General features: G+C 44.2%; 1 protein-coding gene across 1 annotated transcript in view; it reads left to right on the forward strand.

Annotated features, from left to right (window-relative positions):
* The window catches only part of lrba (LPS responsive beige-like anchor protein), a 181,634-nt gene that overhangs the window by 117,222 nt on the left and 43,269 nt on the right, over positions 1–21,143 (forward strand). Inside the window, 4 exon segments of the mRNA XM_056409971.1 lie at positions 13,844–13,961; positions 14,134–14,236; positions 16,196–16,311; positions 16,489–16,601. Coding sequence (XP_056265946.1) covers positions 13,844–13,961; positions 14,134–14,236; positions 16,196–16,311; positions 16,489–16,601 — 450 coding nt within the window.

Here is a 21,143-nt window from a genome sequence, read left to right on the forward strand (position 1 = left end):
TTTAGCCTTTTTGGATGCTGAGTGTAAAGTAACTTATACAAAAAATTTGAATTTATTATTTTTGTTCAGTTTGAAAGACCTGCTGATAATTTCAGCAATATGTCAACAAATTTATAAAAATTACATTTATTCAATATGATTTTTATGAGGTTGCATTATATTAGTTGGTAAGATGAGTTTGATTGACATGCAACACACAACATCTAGTTGGATATTCTTCTTGGAGCTACTGGAGTATCCAGAGAAACTGTGGCAAGAAAAGATAGTCGACTTATCGTGTATTTTTTTTAATCAAGAATTGAAATTTTACTTGGATTTGGCATTACTTCCCTCCACATTTTACTTTATAGTAAAACGAGAGTTATCCAAATATTTAAAAAATAGGAAAGAAATCGAACCCAAAAGAAATAAACGAGAATAAATTGTCTGGCTGTTTGATTTCTGGGTGACTCTCTATCATCAAGCTCACAGCTCTAGAGAGACTAATCGACTTAGAAGTGGCCACATATTACAAAGGACATGCTAACTGTAGTTTAATTAAATCTGCGGCACCACAGGCACGAGGCATTATGACCCTTTTGGCACACCAACCACATGTTTCTTAGCAACTGTGTTGCATTTTAATGATCCTTTTGCATTTAAGAATAGACTACGGTGGACTTCTTCACCAGTTGACATGGACAGGTCAGCCGAACCTCAGAAAAGTGTATGTGTACCTATCGTCGTAGGTGGAAAACATATCTAATGTTGGCACGCTACCGGGAAGGACGGGAGAAGCTTTGGGGGCATTTGGGATAGCTTTTAGTTTCAATTCTATTCATTTTACTTTTCATAGTAAGCATTTATAGAATAATGACAAAGGCCACCTCACTCGTTTATCCATTCTTGCGACTTCTTTGTGTCCTTTTATCTCCTGAAAACGTTCAGAATTATCTGTGGTTCCTGAAGAGTTCCCCCCTGGTTAATATTGACGGGAGAAAAGATCAGGGGCCTGTCGGAGAGCTCTTTGATCTGAGTCTGTGTGACGACTCCACGGTGATCCCCTCCGGAGCACAAAACAGTGTCCATGCCTGTGCAAATCTCTGCCAGCTGATGAGTAACCTCACTGCCTCTCATCTTTTGTTTTTCTTCTCTTCTGTCCTTGCTCTGGCCGCCTGTCCTCCGGTCTCTGCGCTATTCTTCTTTTTCCTCTTCCTCCTGCCAGATTACACTGAGTACCCCCAGGTGGCTCGTTGCCATATATACTCTACTGTTTTCATGAAATGGTGGACAATTAGTTAAACAACCTCATATACATAATTTGTCTTTTACACATATTTGGAAACGCATCTGGTCCCCTTTTATATGACAATTCTGTTTCATTAATGTCAAAAGATATTTGAATTTTAATCATAATGTGGTCACTCTTGGTCATCCACTTGTTGACAGCATATGTGATACAAAGCAAAGGTCTGCTGAGGTAATTTACAGCGGACTGACACACAGATATATTTACAATGACTTTGGTCCTTGCAATACATCTCGAAATGTTATGGCTATATTTCATGGCATGGTATGACATTAGAAGATATGAGGCAATAGAAAGTCTCCTCCGTTTGTCATCCTGGGTTTGTGTGCTTTGTAATTCCAAGTGAGTGATACGGGAGGGGGGGGGGGGGGATCGAGGCTTGGCATTTTTAGGTAGTTGCTCTTTTCCCCCCTTTCCTCTCTCTGGAAACATGATCGGTGCTGGGAAAGCTAACAACATGTGCACACGGACCGACATCGGCACACATGTGAACAGAGCGCGTACATTTCGATGCATGTTGCTGCCTCCTAAACCCGGATGGACCCAGCTGCTCCCTCCAGAGAGGGCTCAAAGAAAATCATCGCAGGCAACTAATTGCCTGGCAGGCCTCTGCATCTGCTCGGCAGATAGCAGAACTGATGAAGTCACGGAGCAGATGTGTGTTGGTACGTGTGCTTGTGTTTAGCGGCTCCCGCTCCGTGTTTAGACACAAGCCATCAATATTGCATGAGGAGTTATTGTTGCAGAGCCACTCCTGGAGACTACTAATATTGCATGAATGAGGAAGTGAAATTCGCTCTACTTACAGCTGATTGGTCAAAGGAAATACCAGCAAAAAGCTGATTGGAGGAACCCTCCCTGAGATCCCCATTGCACTCCGAGTGTATTATTAACTGTTCCTGTGTCGAGATACAAAACTACAGACTAGTATCAACTCATTCTAACTTTGGATTGAGTATGTAGTTCATTCAGTGGAAAAATAAATCATGTAAACTTAAAAATACGTGAATTACAATTGTGATTGTATTTCTTATTGCGGTTTTGATGTGCAAAGAAAACATTAAGGATGGTGTGACAGTTTCAGCAATATATTAAAACATTTAGAAAACTAGAACGGGCACTCGGTAGAGCGCATACCTTCGCATATCACAAGATTGGGCATTGAATTATGAACATTTTGGCATTAGTTGCATGCCAATTGGATAAAAATTGACCGCGCTATGGTAAAAAGAAGATTTTGACCTTTTCATGACCTTGACCTTTGACCCGATTGATCCCAAAATCTAATCAAATGGTCCCCGGATAATAACCAATCATCCCACCAAATTTCATGCGATTCGGTTTAATACTTTTTGAGTTATGCGAGTAACACACATACAAATAAATAAATACACGGCGATCAAAACATTACCTTCCGCATTTTCAATGCGAAGGTAATAAGTTAGAAATATTTTGACATTGTTATTTATGAATAACTATTTTTTAAATATAGAAGTTGTTGAAAAAATATTGCATTGTCAACTGTAATATGCATATATAGGGCGCAATTCATTTATGGAGAAGTGAATGAAATTATCACTTACTGGGCAACACAACAATGTGAAAATCAATCACAGAAAACATCTAAAGACTGTAAAATAATAATGTTATGCTGCTAATGGCATGTTACAACGATGTATAGTAAGTGACACAATAAATGTAATCTTCAAAAAAACTAATATCACATAATGTTAGTGTGAATGTTTAAATCATATGACCTCAGTTTGTATGCACCAGTAGCTTTAATTAACTATAACATGTAAACACATAACCCAGCTGATGGAAGTTTAACTGTTCTGCTTTTTCTGAATCCTGTGGAGATCCAGTATTTCAAAAAAAGTTCTATTCAAAGGCCAGAAAGAAAAGTATTCTGGAAAGAACATCAGTACATGTCTCCTAAAGGCCAGTGTCCAACCTTGGACTACTATGCAGTGATAAAACCCCCATTGAGAAGACATTGGTAACTCTAATTAGTGGGGTGGTGACGGCTTCTCGGGGTTAGCCGGAGTGGCTGAATGGATGGTCTCGCGGTCAAAGAAAACCACCCCGGTGTTATGTAGCAACCAGTCCCATATCGTTAAGCTCTCCCTAAAGTGTCAAACTGCTGGGACTGCACCGTTTCCCCCTCCCCCTGCTCGCTCCGCCAAACTCTCATGGTCACCAGGGACGACCTTCGGCTGCAGCTGCCAATCACAAAGAGCCATGGCAGCAAGAGGTCTCTGAGAGAGGAGCCTATTGATTTTCCAGTTAGAGCCTAAGTAGTGTGTGCTATAGGACTAACGGACAGCCCAAGCAGGTATGTCATTATCAATGAGCCCAAGGAAACGGATCCCCTCACTCTCACTCATTCATATTGGCCGCCTTCCCTCCCTCGTTCCCTCCCTCTGTCTCTCCTTCATGCCGCTCCACCATCCATTCCCTTCGCTCTCCGCGTCCGCTCTGACAGAGTGCATCCTGGGATGGTCAATAAATCGCTCAGCCGCACCGCGACAACAACCGGCGGAGTGATGGCTCGGGTTGACCTTCTTTCTCTTTCTTTCCCCGTCGGTCCCTCCCTAGTTTCCAGGTACAGTAATTACAGCACCTGTGAGAAAGTGAAACATTTCCTTACCCGACTCGTTGGCATCGCCGCCGTCACGTGTTCCCCTCTGAGGTTCCTCTTTCCTCGGATCCTAAACATCCAGGGTCAGTTTAATCACAAGCATCATTCCCCGCAGCCCAGTTTGGCTCATCCAGTCATCAGGAAACCCAATTATTATCACGCTGCTCCTCTCGATTTGCCTCGATGCTTATGTCAAGCCACAGTCCGAGCTTTGGGAGCTGCTCAACATGTGCAAACAATTACAAATGATTTAAGGCAATTAGAGGAGATAAGGCCAAATAAAGGTTTAAAGCTTCCTGAAGTGAGTTTCTGTCCCCCAGTAGAGCAGTAAAATCTTGTTACCCTTTTTACTGTCTCTTTATCCGACTCCCGGACACTAAAGGCACACGTAGAGCACCGCCTCCCTTTTCAGTCTCAAACGACATTGATGTTTGTGCTCGCTCGTGTTACGGTCCAGTTGTTTGAGTGAGGTTGTATCAGTGACGTTTAACTCATTCTGTAGGGATGAGGTCAGCGGTCCCCTGGCCATATGGTGGGTGTTTAGGAGTGATGGAGGAAGACTTGTTACTGATGGGCCTCAAAGCTTTGAAGAAGCCAAAACACTGTCTTATCCTTTTGCTCATGCTCTTTGTACTTGTATTTGTCAGATATGCTCTGGAATTGGCATATTGACAGACACTGAGACTTCAAGATGAATCCTTTTCTATTGTTTTGAGTTAAGCCAGGCTAGCAGCGTGACTTTAGTCCAGACGTTGTTGGTCAGTCGTGTTTTGGTACGTCAGTTGCTTGTTCCACAACTTTAGTTCAGACTTCCATTTTACAACTATTGGTTTGCCATGAAATGCTCTCTGGGTGTTTGTGATCTTCAGAGGAAGAATACTATTTACAATTGTGGGATTGTCTGACTTTCCATTAACAGTGAGGTTGACACTTCAATTTTAGGGACATATCTTAACTATGAGGTGGATAACCATGAATTTTGATACAGACGTTCATGGTTCCCATAGGTTGAGTCCCCCTGAATATTTCTTTAGGGCTATCCTCAGGTTAACGATTTTGACTATCCAGTAATAATAATCAACCTTTATCACATGAATCGGCACCAAATGTTGTCCAGACAGTTATGGTTGACAGATGATGAATCCTATTTAACTGTAGTGATGCCCTGACTTCACCCTTGTGCCTCAACATGGTTGACATTTGGGGTTTTAAGTGGGTCGTCTCGACAACCATTGGATGCATCGTTACAGACAATCATGTACTTGCAGGATGAATTGTACTAACTTTGATGATCCCTTAACTTTTATGTCGCCCCATCGTCAGGACATTTGAATCAATTCAACGCTTTACGTCCTCAGAACAAATGTCATTCCCTTCCACCTCAGCTATGTGTTCAGTTCCAATTAGCACATGTTAGGGCGGCTGTAGCTCAGTGGGGTACGAGGGCCGTCCTGCAACCGCAAGGTTGTGGGTTCGATCCCCGCTCTCCCCATTAGTTGCAAGTCGAAGTGTCCTTGAGCAAGGCACTGAACCCCCAGTTGCTTCCCGGGCGCATCACTGCAGCCCACTGCTCCTTAATAACTAAGGATGGGTTAAATACAGAGAACTAATTTCCCCTTGGGGATTAATAAAAGTGTATATTTATTTTTATTTATTTTTATTTTAGCATGCTAAACGAAGCTTTAACACAAAGCACCGCTGTGACAAAGTACAGCCTCGCGGAGCTGGTGGCGTGACTGTAGACTCGTAACACGTTTTTGTTGTTCTCCTTGACGAGATGTAAACCGCGCAGCTTGTGCAAAGCAGGCAAACGACTCTCTAGTGACCGGTAACCAGGTAGGACAGGTCGGGGAAAGACGATTGCCACATTGGCAATCTCATAGAGAACCATTAGACACTGTCATCTCGCCACCTAATGATGACTAATGTCTCCCTTACAATTGCTCTTCCCTGCCGACCAAGCACACAAACAACAACTCAATCTATTTTCGCCAATAAACATGCCTGGCCTGTCTCTATCCCTCTGTTTGTGACCTGACTTTGGAACTCAACCACTGACCACTGTGGCCGAGACCCCGCGCACATTTAACCAAGCACCTCCAGACAAAGAGCTGCCACCCACTCTTTGCACCTGAGCCCCTCCATCATGCTCCATCTCTGGGCTTGACTGGGCCAGTCAGGGGGCAGGTGCCTCCCCTCCCTTCCTTTGATTGATCCCCTCTCTCCATCATTTATTCCCTTCGTCTGCCTCTGACATGCATGTCAAAGGCAACACACCAGCCTGATGGATAGACCTGTTTATGGATGCCAGTCTGCCTGGTAGGCTACTGATATTACAATCGGCACCTGTGTACCTGCTGTTCACACGAGCCTCCGTTATTCAGCTGAGGTCAGAGAGACATCCAGCTCCGATTGAAAAATCGATGTCCAGCTCGGCATATTTGGAATGAGAATTGTAAATGTGTTCTTGTTTTGTCAAAAAGGTCTGTGCTGCATTTGAGATGATATGAGATCCATATGTTGGAGAATTTGAGTGAATAGGTTTGTTGTTGGGCCTCCTTTTATCAGAATAAGTGTAGAATGCCTCATAAGTACAACGGCAAAATTGCAGGACGAGGACACAACATATTTAATTCTATCGTATATAGTAATTCTAACCAGATGCATTTGTTTTCATAAGGTTAGCTGATGGCACTGTTGTGCCCAGATATCTCATGTGCCAGAGAGCAGAATGTTGCATTGCTGAATTCTGGTGGCTCCTTTGCCATTATGCTTAATGACCCATCCAGTCTGGTTGAAATGGCACATCCACAGGGACGTTCTGCAGATCACTTGCTCATACACGACTCATTTCTAGCAGACATCAGCACAACCGAGCGTTACTTCTGCTCCGGAGAAGAAAGACAGAAGAATACGATGCAGTATAATTAGATTTGAATACGCAGATCTCTTAGGATTTCGCAAGACCATGACGGCGCTACAAGGAGAGTGAATATTGAAGTTGTACTCATCATGCGGGAAGAGCACAACTGCAAATGGTAATATTTCTCCATGGTTGCTGGACTACTGACTATAAGCACAAGATAATCGTGATGTATTTCACTTTTTCTTCAATTACTTCATAATTGATCTACCTTTCAGAATATTGCTCACTAATTTAATTCAGTATCTTACAGTTGGATCTCAAAATGTCACTGATAAACCTGTAGCTCCAATCGAGTCACCTTTTAATACATTCTTAAAAGTCTCCACTGCTGTTCCTATATACAAGTCCCATTTTCTCTCTCTCTCTCTCTCTCCTTTTGCTTCGGACAACCAACCCCGAATTCCCCAACAGGGGTGTACTTTTCACCCCACACCCGCTTAAGCTGGTGACAAAAGCCGGATTAGAAAAGAATTTACTTCAGCGAAGCCTCGCACCAAGCCCCCCAAAAAGCCTATCCGTCACTAAATGGCAAAATGAGAGATTGAAGGAAAGCGGGGAGAAGGCCATAGGAGCCGGTCAGCGATCTTAACCCGTCTGATGTTTGCCATGGCAGCTTATCGGGGAACAGAGTGCCGAAAAGCATTGAGGCCGAAGCACCTCCTGCGCTTCAGCCGTCTCCTCGATTCATTGAATGTCGGTGAAAAGCATAAACATTCTTTTACGCCGTTTCCCGATGTGCAATTGTTTACTGATGAGCATGACGAATCAAGAAACGTATTCAATCGCTTTCAGCGTGCCCTCAACAGGTGCCCCGCAATACTGTTACGGCGTTCTAGCGCGTAGCCGAGTGCATCTTATGTGCACCGTGTCCTCGTCGGAAGGTTTTAAATGTGCGTCGTGCAAAGACGGCAGATAGGATCTTCTCAATTTGCGGATGTCTGGGGCATTTCGCACCGCTCTTCCTTTCGCTTATGTGGCCTTATCCATCCTTTGTTCCCCATCACCTTTGAGCCACTAACTCTGCCCTGTGCGGCCCCAGTCTAAGCTGCGACAGGGTAAAAAAAATAAGGGAAGCTCCGGTTTTGAATATAGGAAAGAAAAACAAGAAGAGCCATTTTATGTACTTTGGCAACCTTGAAGCTATCTCTGTGTAAATGACCTTTTGTGTTAAAGGCTCACATTGTTTTATTTACAGAGGACAGGACTTATTTTCATTTATGAATTCCACGTTTATGTATATCCCTGACACCATTAGTGTTTAGACTTGCCGCTTTAGTGTCTCATTATGTGTCTGGGCTCTTCTGAGGCTTTCGTCCTGAAAGCTAATGCCCAACGGCTGAATGTTTAATGAGTTAATGCACTGAAGTCTTCACTTCTCTACCAATTAACCCCGAGATCACTGCAGCATTTCCCTAAATCCACACAAGACCTTTTTCTTTTTTGTTCCCACTTCAAAAAGGCGAAGCAGCAAAAGAAAAGAGAAAAGGCTAACCTGTTAGCAAACAGTGAAAAGGGCCAAAAGGGGTTTAATCCTTATTAGGCTAAATTCAGACTAAGTGGCCCCACAGATCCTTTCAAAGGTGACTTTCTTCAGGGAGTGCAAACCCTGACTGGGGGACGCTTGGACTGAATGCTTTAAGCCTTTAGGCTTCATAACCTGCACTTGCTACAAGCTGGGCTTGTTTATTCTGCTTTAATTCTCTCACACTCCAGTGCAGCTTCTTAGTTATGTTTATTTCGTTTTAGCTTGTAGTTTGTTTTACTGCCCTCGAGGCAAATAGGCCTTTATGTGTGTCCATTACTTACATGATGGTAGAACAATTGTGCCCATCATTCATTGGTAGACACAAATAGTGTTGACTGTTTCAATAGAAACTTGTTGACGATGCATCCAATATTCTGCATTGTCTGTTCTCACTTATACAAAGATTCTAGGTACATGGATATAGAAATTTGATTGCTTATTATTGTCATTAAAAAGATAGCTTGACAGTTTGCGCTTTTTCACTCGACTCGGCTCTTCGATTCAAGTCCTGCTCTGAAGTCTGACGTGTGGACGTGTAGCTGAAGAGTCGACTGGGGCTCAGTGGTTGACCGAACCGAATGTGTAAAAACAACAATTAATGTCTTTACCAGGGAGTTGTGTTCAGGACTTTTTCTTGGCTAAATCCAATGACTTCCTGGAGTTTTGTTGTCGCCAAGGTTACCAGGAAGCCCCAGGAATATATGAGTGGTGTTAATCCTCATCTAACAATTGGCAAGAAAACGAAAAAGTTGAACACATTTTTAACGCATTTAAAGTACCTTTGCGTTCTGCTGTTAATTGGTCTACATTGGGGGAATATCACCTTTTTATACTTTTTTACAAATTTTTTCATTCTCACTGCACCACTCCCGTAGTTCAACAGTCATGGAGCACATGACTAGCCCGAGATGGTGTTGTGGCCAGTTGGTTGAATTATAATCTTGCTGAGGCACAAAGGCTACAGGATAACTGCTGGAGTGTAAAAGCAGAGTCATGTGTCTGAGAGTCTTATGATGGCAGGTTCTTATGGTGAGGCAGGATTGTTTTCCTCTTGAATGACTCCTATTTGAGCCCGAGCTCAGCCTCCAAACTACACCTAACTGTAATCTGATTGAAACACACCTCTTCCAGTGAATCTTTCCAATGAAAATATGTTGATGCGTCTTTCTGTCCGTCTTTCCAGGACGGCACTCTCGGTCCTTCCTGTGCCCTCCTTATCTTTTTTTTCTTCTGGCAATCACTCAATCTCCAAATCAAAATCTGTCTTAATTGGCTCCAGAGGGCTCTTGGAGGCTTTGTGTCAACGGTGATGAGGGTCCTGATTGGTCCAGAGGCACAGGCAGCCAACATACCCTTGTTAGTGTGGCGGGGCCCTTTGCTTGCTCGTTAGTCCGATGAACTCGTTTACTGATGGGGAGTGACAAGGCCTCGTTTACCAGTGTGGAACAGAGGGTGCTGGGGTTTGAGGTGAAGGGGGAGGAGGCAAAACAAGAAATATATGTCCAAGGAATTCTGAGAGTAGGATTCTAAGTGATGTAAACTGTGGCACGTTTGTGAATGCACCAAGTGACGGTGTCTAAACGCCCTTACATGTCAGCTTGTGTTTGCCCCTGATTTCTTTCTCCTTTGTCGCAGCAGTAAATTAAACGTCAGCGTCTCGATCCACTGAACCTCTGGTGATTGTAGATGGCTTGATTCTGTGGTCAGTCAAGTGTGGACGAGTCACAAACGGCACGGCTGTGATATTACTCTTGCAACCTCGGCCCATTGTTTGCGTGCAAAAGTAATTTTCTGACGTGTGGAGCGGCGAGGAGAGCGAAGCCGGAAAGCTTTTGGGAAATGAAAAGCAATAAGCAGCGTTGCATGCTGATAAGTCCACAGGTTTATTTCCTTTTTTTGTATGAATCCTATCGAGTTCTTCCAACACCTCGTGTCCCTCGCCTCCGTTTTGATGTTGATGGATCACCTCTCTTCCTCCCGCTCATTAATTTCATCCCCTTATCTCCCACACCACTTCATTTGACCAAAAGGTAATAATAAATCCCTCATCAATTATCCTTTAACTGAGGCAGCCATGCGGAAATGCTTAATAACAGGCAACAAATTGAACTTCAATCACCTTATTTTCCTTCAAGGGTGCACAGCACATTAAACTGAAGGAGCAAATAGGCATCTACCACTTATCAAACACTGTTTATGTTGACCATTGAATGACGATTGGTGTTCAAATTGGACTTTTTCATATTTCATGCCGTGTGAGGATTCACTTCATTGGTAATTGGCGGTGGCTTCTGTCCGCTTCAACTCGAGTGTCTTATCAGCCCCGAAACACGCGCACGCTCCGCCTGGCGACCGCGGAGCTGGTTGAGAGCCTCATCTATCTTGAACCGTGCTGCTGATCGTTGGTCTGGTGCTCCTCCAACTCCCCTTATTGAGCGCAGTTTCAATTCCATTTCATCTGAGGCGTCGCCATGTTCCCCCACTTGACTTTACCCACGTGCTCTGAAGAGGCAGCGGTGATTAAAGGAGACCGCGCTTGCAAAAGGAAAGGAGGATGAAGAGGGTTCACTCTGTCTGTGTGTGTGTGTGTGTCACAGTCACTCTGCCCTTCTTCACGTGTCCCTCTTCATCCCGCAGTCTTTTGGGCATCTGACAAAGACAAACGACAGTGCTTCAGAAATGAGCAGCAGGCTGCGCACAAACAGGTTGGAAGAGGAAGAGGAGGAGGGAGAGGAGGTGGAGGGAGAGCGAGACTGGGAGAAAGTGTTGCAATCAAGACTAGTTCCTTTGTTTTCCGTCTGGCTGTGTCCTCTCGCGTGACGCTTTGAAATGGATCTCGGGACACTTCAGACCTGGATCCACGGATAACGTTCCACTTGAAATGAAACGTCAATAAAACTGTTTTATTCTCAACCAATCATGTTGACATATAAGCGCCTGATTCTTTTTGATGTTGCCTTTATGGAATCTTCTGTCCTCTTTTCAACCTCAGGCATTTTTGTATTATTATTTTAAAACTGAACGGCTCTTTTTTGTTTAAATGTGAGGCACATCCCAGTCCAGTCATATTCCGGTGGTCTTAAAAAGCATTCTCCTCTCTTTGAGTCTGACTGATCCACTTCCACCATTACTATTCATCACAGAGGAAGCTGGCTCCGCCATAATTCCATCTCGGACAATAACCTCCACACCGTTGTAATTTGTCCAGACGTGGTCACAGCGGCGAGAGCATTACAGCGCGGATAGTTTGTCACGTTGCTTGTCACCCGCTCGGCTTTTTCATCTGCAAGGGAAAGGGCGCCGCCGATAGGGACAATGATCTTGGGAACATAGAGTGCTATTTACAGCGTTCCAGGAGATTCATTGGTCCAGGGACAAATATGATATCTGGCTGCCTCCGCCGCTGTCATATCTATCTGTGGAATCAGAGACTGCAACTTTATCACGTCAGCCTTGGACATCTTCTTGACATCCATCTTGAGGTCTACGAGTATACTCCGGGGGATGAAATGAGTCAACCACTCACTTTTTGGAGGTGAACGGTTACTTTCCAAGTGTTCACTGAAAACAGAAATTTCAGTTTTGATCAGATGGAAGCAGAAAAGATGATTTAAAATAATAATAATTGTAAAAGCAGGTCATTTGATAGCTATCGTGTCTTTCTGTAGAGCGAACACATCTGGTGTCTTGTTCATTTCATTTGTCTCAACTTGCAAACAAATTGTAAGGGGAAAATAAGAAGCTGTGATTAGTTATGTCTGTTCAGAATTTACAGTCTACAATACTGTAAAAAATGCAGTCTAATATTCCAGTCCTGTAATATAGAACATTACATTGCCCACATAGATATATATCCATATAATGCATCTAATTTGACTATTTATATCTCTGAAACTTCGGAATTAAAGAGACAACAATCTGATATGTTCATTGACCTGCTGTGCAGTCCCATATTTATACAATTTTTATGAACTGCTTCTTTCTTTTAAATATTATACATTACTTTCTTGAGCCTCTGCCTCCCTAGGACACTAACTAACAAGTTGGAACAGTTTCTGTTTGTTTAATACATACAAAAAGCGAAGGATGTTGTTACCGGCAGCCAGGCTACCTGTTTCCCTGGGTTTCCTGCCAGCTGCTGGCCCTGACTTCATATTTGCTGTACAGACATGAGTCGCTTGCAGTCTGCTGTTTACACTGAGAAGTGAAATGTAACTGGATAAAAAGGAAGGGATATAGTTTTTTGAAATATGTGAAATTAACATCTCTCACGTAAGCATTTATTTTACTTCTTGCAAAGTGATTTTAATTATGAAATACTTTTTTAATTGATAATAAAGGACAACACTGTACTCTTTAGTCTTGCTCGCGCAGGTGACTGGTACAGTCATCTCCAGCCCCCCCGTTAAGGAAGATAGGAGGCTGGTGGTTGCGGCCCCGGCCATCTTCTCCAAGCCACTAATCCACATTTAATTGAACTCCAGAGACTTTGAAGTGAGTCTGTGATGCAGGCAGATCTTATTCCTCATAGAGACGGCGAGGGACAGGCTGCTCTCAGCTGGCTGACAAAGGCCTCAGCTGGTCCCCTCTGCTGTCCCCTCCCTTTAATGAGCTCCTTTAACCCAACACTAGTCTTAGCTTGCTAGCTCACATTTGAACATTTTTGATTCATAACACATCCTCTGAAACATGCTGCGACGGCCTAAAGTGTCCCTTTTACCTTTCTACCATATCCCTGTACGCCCGCTGTCAGCAGACGCCTTTGGAAACTTACAGCGGAGGTTGAAACAAAAGCCCAGTTCCCAAAGCAGCGCTAAGTAGGTTGGTAGCGAATCTAAATGCTGGATTAGCAGGAGCACAAATGGCAGGGGCAGGGCCAAGCACCTGGGTCTGTCGGGCTCTGTGGCAGCCATCAGAAGAAGTCACTCTGACAGCGACCACGATCTCCATGGGGACCGATTAAGCTCAGCTCATCGGAGCATTTTTAAATCTGGAGCGAGGGAACAAAACAATGTTTGACCCCTGTGTCGGTTACCTCCATGGAAATACAGATGATAGTCTAATCAGATGTTGAGCATGAAATGGGCTCTTATCCTCATCCTCGTACCATTAAACCATATATATATCTATATATACACACACATCAGATGCTCCGAGTTACCTGCAGGCTGTATTATGGATTATCTTTTAGTGAACTAAACATTTCCTTCACTTCGTTCAGCTGAATAGCGCCTTTTCTCTGTCTGAAGGAATCTCTATTTCATTGAGGCCGATCAATAAAAGACATTAATCGTGCTGTTAAGGCCGTCGTGCCACCGTGTGTGAAAAATGAACTGACCCGGCCTTGTATCTGCTCTTCTTCCCTTCTCTCATCCCCCGTGTCCTTCTCTGGACTCTTTTCTTTTAAAATATCCATTTTCCTTAACCCCCTTTCATTCTGTTCTCTCCTTTCCCGTCGCTCAGATTTTAGCGTACACAGAAGGTCTTCACGGGAAGTGGCTGTTCACAGAGATCCGTGCCATCTTTTCCAGACGCTACCTTCTGCAGAATACTGCTCTGGAGATCTTCATGGCCAACAGAAGTAAGACGGCACCTGTTCACATTTCATCTTTTTTATTGCCCCCCTGATGGATATTCATCCACATGCAGTAATGATACTGGAGTTGACAGTGTAGTGATTTTCTTTGCGATCCAAGGAAGCCGAACATAATTCTTGATGTCATAAATGGATGTTTCTCTGTGCTCGTCTACAGCGGCAGTCATATTCAACTTCCCAGATGCAGCCACAGTGAAGAAGGTGGTCCACAGTCTTCCTCGTGTTGGAGTGGGGACGAACTTTGGCCTTCCACAGACCAGGTGAGAAATGCACTAACCTATCTTATCTCTCTGTAGATTTGTATGCAGCGCACACAGCGCCACACGTACACGGATCATAACACGTACACGTCACTGAAAGACGGTGGTTGTTAAAGGGAATCCAATGAGATTAGTAAACGTTCACATTGCTGATACTTCTACGCCGTAGACCCCAAACTGAATGCTCACCCTCCCCTTCTTGCTGTCATATGCACACAGGGGTTTGGTCACTGACTTCCTCCCACTCTCTCCGCACCCCCCCCAGACATAATTGGCTTCACACAAACACAGTCCAGTTCATTTATTTATTTCCATCAGTGTGGAGCAAATAGTTGCTTGTAAGCCTGCAGGGCGCACCTCCTCCCTCGCCCGCCCTCACATCATGTCTGCTCTGTGTCCGGGAAGTGCTGAAGCCGAGCCCAACCCAGCTGCGTGCGTGTGTGTGTGTGTGTGTGTGTGGGTGGGTGTGTGGGTGCGTGCGTGTGTGTGTGTGTGTGTGTGTGTCTGTGTGCTTGTATAAGGTCCTGTGGAAATCAAGAGAAATGAAGTAGTGCCCTTTATGGAACATTCTAATTACATGATGCGTCCAGCCAAAGTTTTATGTTAAATACATTAGCTGGTGGTAAAATATGACTAAATAATGCATATGAAACCCTCTAGCCTTAAAATATCAAACCCCCATAAAGAGTAAATATGTTCCATGTTTTGGGTAAAAATTACACATTGTAACTGCAGTTTTCTGGAGTTTCTTAGCTTTTTTTTTATACAAATACAGTTTAAGCAAAAAATGGGCAACATGGAAACATTTGAACCAAATCCAAATATCTGGTCCAATCTACATCTTCTCCACATTGGGATTTGTTTGGCTCATAGTTTGTTTTGTGAGATGTCTGTTGTTATTAATCTGAACCGTGGCAGTTGTTGTCTGGTGGGATACGGGAATATTTGGGGAGGTGACGTGAAAGACTGGAAGATTTAAGATCTTTGGGAAATGTTTTCTACATATTGGGAAAAGAAAAAAATTGGAACCGTGAAAACTAAAGGCTATATAATCAGTCTGAGAGAGGAGATGCATGGAAGGAAGGAAGTGCGTAGACGGCTTGTATAATATCACACACACACACACACACACACACACACACACACACACACACAGAGCTCATTTGTGTGTATGTGGCTCATTTATCACGCTAGTCTGCAGGCCGGGTTACACCTTGCTTCTTTCAACGGAGAATATCTGCACAGGGCCGCTCAGTGCACACACCAGCTCTATTTAATGCCACAATAATAATTGCACAACCTCACTTAATTATCCGTGTGATGTTGTTGCTCATAATTAGATATTACCCTACTGCTTTTAAAATAATTTTGCCATAATCAGGCACCTTGTGTCTTTTCCCCACTGTGTTTACATTTGATTACGGTGTGATCTACTGGAGATGAAAAAGAAAATGTAGAAACGTACATAGAAAGTATGTTAATGCACATTATTGCTTTGTGACCGTTCAGAATATAATGAATAATGGGTCTTGTAGTACACTTGTATTTTCACCTTTTGAGAGGCCTAATGACTATAATCTCACACCCTGACAGTGATTAATTCCATAATTTTCCTTTGTTTTAATTGGATTGGAGGTCATTTGTTTTTATCCTACTGCATAGATCATGCCCGCGGCACTGTGTGCGCACATGCACGGAAATATGTGTATTCAAACCAATTTATTGCAAATTTGTCGTCTTAATTAGCAGGACTAAGTTCAAAAGATTATTCATACAATGACATTTGTATTGCAAAAGTCTAATAAGCTCGAGGCTTTTTTTCCAGTCTGCTAATTGCTGTTCGTGTGATGTGGTGACTGATTTAGTCTCCGTACGACTTCAAACTGTGTTGCCCGGGCAAGAAACACTTCAACGGCTACAAGTGTTTCAATATCAGTTTTCCTCTCCTCCTCTTTGCAGACGCATATCCCTGGCTACGCCAAAGCAGCTATTCAAGGCGTCCAACATGACCCAGCGCTGGCAGCGCCGCGAGATATCCAACTTCGATTACCTCATCTTTCTCAACACCATCTCTGGTGAGGACACCACCCAACACCGGCAGATTGTGGCTCAAACCTGCCAGTAGCAACCTGCCAGAAATCATGTTTAGCTTTTCTTGTTGTTGGTCCTTGTTCCCATGCTGGCCTTATTCCCGTGATGTGTATAATTGTTGTTGCTGTCTCTTTTCTCATTTTCTTTTTCCCCCCCACCAGGTCGGACCTATAATGACCTGAACCAGTACCCGGTCTTCCCCTGGGTTATCACCAACTACGACTCTGAGGAATTTGACCTCACTCTGCCCAGCAACTTCAGAGATCTGTCCAAGGTAATGCGCTCGAGAGAGAGTGAGAGAGTGAGAGAGTGAGAGAGAGACTGACTTCGTCCTCATTTAATTACACTGTTACTTAGCTGGTTTGGTGTTGGAAGAATAAAAGTTTCTGCAAAGTTTAAAAGCACCCACACAAGCATTAGTTAAATGTTTTGCACAGCATTCAGGTATCTTTGGCAAATGTAAATCCTTTGGTATATGTGTGTATACAGATATGAAATTGGGGACAATGCTATGACAGACATTCCACTATGGAAGGTGATGTACAAACCAGATAATCTGTATGATTAGTTGTTGACTTGTGGAAGACAAGGCAGCATCCCTTGCTGTAGTCAAAGTAGGTTTTAACTGCACTTGTTCTCTCTCTGCGACTCCCATTTGCTGGTTTAGCGATCGTTTGCTGTCCATAATTCAAACTTCATAATTTAATTCTTTCAAGTTTGACCTTTTGCAACACCCCAGGAAGTGAAGTAATACTCCCTGGTCGCTCCAGGTATCAAGTGATTGGGTTTAAAACAATGGGGCCTGCCCTGAGATGCTCCCTGGCACATAAATACACTCGCTCACACTGCTGAAACTACTTAAAAGATTCTCCCCCATGTTGTAAGTAGACGTGCAATTATTTACTTGCATAAACTCCCTGTCTTTTCCACACACACACACACACAGAAAAAAAGGAAAAAAACCCACACCTACTGTTTTCCAGCTCCCCTCGTCATTTTAACATCAGTCGTGGGTAATGTTGTCCAGCGATGGGAGGACAGAGGATTAGATTTTAGAGTGAGATGATTGAGCGACTGTCTAGCTGCTGGACCCAAAATGACCGAATAAATCAGCCATGGAGTCCAAAAGGCATGTGTTAATGGACAGAGAAGACGTTGGAGGAAATGCATTTCAGAATTGCACTTGAGGGCATTTGTTTGGGTCCTGGGAGCATCTCATGTTCATGCAGGGGGAGCGAAAGGTGGAGGTACTCATCGAGTGAGAGAGAGAGGATAGTTACATAAGGCATGTTAAAAACCCCAAATATGTTTTACATTGCTTTTATCAGTCTGAACATGGACATGGCCCCCTGTCACAAGACTCTTTGGTACACTTAGTCACAGATTACAGGAGTTATTGGTCAATGGGGAGAATTTCGTTCTCGCTTAAACTTTAATTCTTCATCGAAGTGCAATACTGAAGCAAATTCAGTGATAGAGGGGATGTTATTGAATTAGTGAATCTTCATTTTGATGTTACAAATTCTGGTGTGACTGAGCTAAGCATTCATTAAAATGCATTAGATCTGCACGCTATCATCGCCCAATGCAACACAGTAGCCCCCCCCACATTTACCTCAAGCACATGAACCGTCCCCTCACACTTCCATGCTTTCACACCGCCCTGTCATACAGACTCAAACACCCCGACAGTCCACACCTTGTCCCTTAGCGTCTCTCTAGTCCCGCTTTCTCTTCCCATCTGCTCCTCTGTGTCTCCATCCTCTGGTTTTATCCCTCCCAGTGTAGCTTTCCCCATCTATGAAGCTGCATAATTCCTCTGTTTATCTGGCTTCATGTTGCCCAGTAGGCTGAAATGTGACAGTTGTACTTTCCACACAGACACACACACACACACACACACACATTCAGTTTCTCCGCTCATTCTGCCTCCCGCTCTTCTCCTTTGCGCTGCCTTGGAGCCCGGTCAATCCTCGCAGCCCCGGGGACTAAGTGACTGAAGGGGAGATTGGTGGAAAGGAGGAGAAACAAAGAGACAATCTGAGAGCAAAAGAGGAACGAGGGGAGTGTGAAAGGGATGAAGAACAATATCATTTGCCGCCCTTGCGTTTCTTCCCTCCTCAGAGAGCAGAATATCAGCAGAGAGAAAAGGAGGGGAGGGAGCGGGGCCAATCATTATTACATCTGTTTTATTCATGTTGTCGAACACGCGTGTGATATCAGTGTATGACCACTGGACCGTGGCAGACTGCAGTGTCTGGAACAGGCACCGCACCGCCCCCCCAGATCAACCCCCACCACCCAATCCTCTGTGCTCTGTGTTTCTTTTCTTTGCATCCTAATGTTGTCTGACCGTCAGTGCTGTATGTCTGTGTGTGTGTGTGTGTGTGTGCACCATTCACCACCTTGCTTTGTTTCCTCTTTATTGTTCCAGTTCTCTTCCTCCCTCTGTCTCTCTTTCTCCACATCCACATCTCTCTTATCCCCCCCCCTTACTGTATGTCATTTTGGTTGGTTGTCTCATACAGAAACAGGTCATCTGAGAAGCCTCCAGTGACATTGAGAAGCCAAATTGCCATGAACGTGTGTGTGTGTGTGTGTGCGCGTGTGTGTGTGTCACACACTGTCATCATCCCCAGCACCACTGAGGCCACACAGAATTTATGTTCCCTGTTGCCAGAGCCATTCTGACCCCAGGGACTTTCTTATCATAAACTCTAACCTCAAACTGACATCAAACGTCGACCCCCGAGATAACATTGTAGTCACGATAAGCACACACTACAACCGACTACGAGTGTTGTAACTCTCCCCTACACATTCGTACGCCCCAGTTCTGCCTTATTTCCCCACAGGAATGCACTTGTCCTACATATAGATAGCTGTAGGATGTTTGTAATTGGTCGGTGGGGTCATACAACTCCACTGAAGGGGAAAGCAGGGTCGTCGTCGTTGTTGTTGTTTGGCTTTTGATGGAGCACAACAAACAATTCACCTCCTCACTGAAGATTAGGTAGTCTGCATTTACATAGCAACAGAAATGGTGAGGATTTATTGAGCGTGGCCTGTACCTTTTGTGCTATAACCTACTACTCACAGCCACATCAGCTAATGGTGTATTGATTTGACCATACGCGCCCCATATGTTTATCCCCCAGGCCCTCCACACCATTTTCACTGTTTAAATAGGACATTATACATAAACACTCCTTTCAAAAAGGCTCTTTTGATTTATGACTCAAAGCCCAAGTGATGCTCAAATCGCCGGTAGGCCATTATACTTCATCACCGGTGACCCATTATTGTTTTAAAAGCATTGTCGCACTGGATAATGTTCTTCTAATAGTTCTCAGGAAGACCCTTGTTGTTCCGTAAAGGCCGTGTTTTCTCTCCGAGTAGACGTGCATATTTTATTTGGGTTCTCCACCTGAGGATAATTTCAAAGCCTCTAAAGTTTACTGACTGGATTCATTCAACGTGGGGGACATTTCAGGTCGTTTGTCGTAAAGGAAGCATTATGCGTAATCTCAATTATCACTCAGGTTTCCAAGGCTGTTTGAACAGTTTTGAACATGAATCGGATTTTAAACCGTCTACAAAACATGTCATTGTTTTGCGTTTCTGGCCTTTTTTTGCGACTTTCATTGTTTCCATAAAATGGCTCTGCACCACCACCACCACCATCTCCTCTGTTGACGAAGAAGTGATCAGGACTAATCCAAGATTAATTCTGTTTTCCCCGTACAAGCCTCAGCACACCTCCGTTCTGTAGCTTTCGCGCTAGTCTAATTAAAACTCCGAGATTGGTTAATTTATCAGAGTCCTCGTCGGAGCGCTATTCTTTGCCACGACATATTAGGCCAATCTGTGGCGGCGCGGCAGCCGGCGCTCCATCAGCACGCTGCCGGGCGCCCTGCTCTGATGTACGGCCGTCCCCGCCGCTCTGCTGTAGCTACTGTAAGCTGAGAGCGCTCGCCCCACAGTAATTTACAGCAGTAAACAATGTCGGGCTCGCGCACACCAACAGCCCCCCCCCCCCCCCCCACACGCACTCTCACACACAATTCTCTCTCTCGCTCTGTCACTGTGGCACTTTCAGTCTTTTTTTTATATTTTATATGCCTCCTCTCCCTTTTCTTTTTTTAATGAGCTGACTGTTATTAGGGCTATAAATCAGAGCAATGGGCCTGATGTATAATTCACCGTGTGTACTCACCCAGCCCCCAGTGGCCCTGAGGAAGCCCACAGTGTATCACTGTCAACGCGGAGCTGCGCAGTGTGGTGACACGAGGACTTTCACCGTGGAACTCGGCACACACTCTGAACAGAACGACTACGTATATGCACACACACACACACACACGCACACACACACCAAACGGAGAAACCCAACCAATTCTGCACAAATCCTGATCGCATCACTCCCACTACACACAAATACATGAACACAAGCATGCCCCATTACGCCAGCACAACACAGTAGCCATGGTACAGATCAATATCGATGCGTCTCGCTCTGACAGGCACCCTATGATATGAAAGAGATCCAATTGATCCACACCCTATAGGCCCTCATCCTCAAAAGGCCATCATTCCATTACCATTGATCTGCTCTGTGTGTGTGTGTGTGCGAGGGAGAGAGAGAGGTGAAGGGGGGCTTGAGGCACAGCCAGCAGAAGACTAATAAAAATTGAACCAGCCTGAAAGTGATTTCTATAAATGAGTATTTAAATAATAGCTGAGCGGCACAGCGTTATTGGTTTTGTAGAGCGATGGAAAATTAATGCAACTTAACCATTTCTCTAGACTACAAACG

Source organism: Pseudoliparis swirei, chromosome 24 (genome assembly GCF_029220125.1).
Source record: "Pseudoliparis swirei isolate HS2019 ecotype Mariana Trench chromosome 24, NWPU_hadal_v1, whole genome shotgun sequence".
NCBI classification, from domain to species: domain Eukaryota; kingdom Metazoa; phylum Chordata; class Actinopteri; order Perciformes; family Liparidae; genus Pseudoliparis; species Pseudoliparis swirei.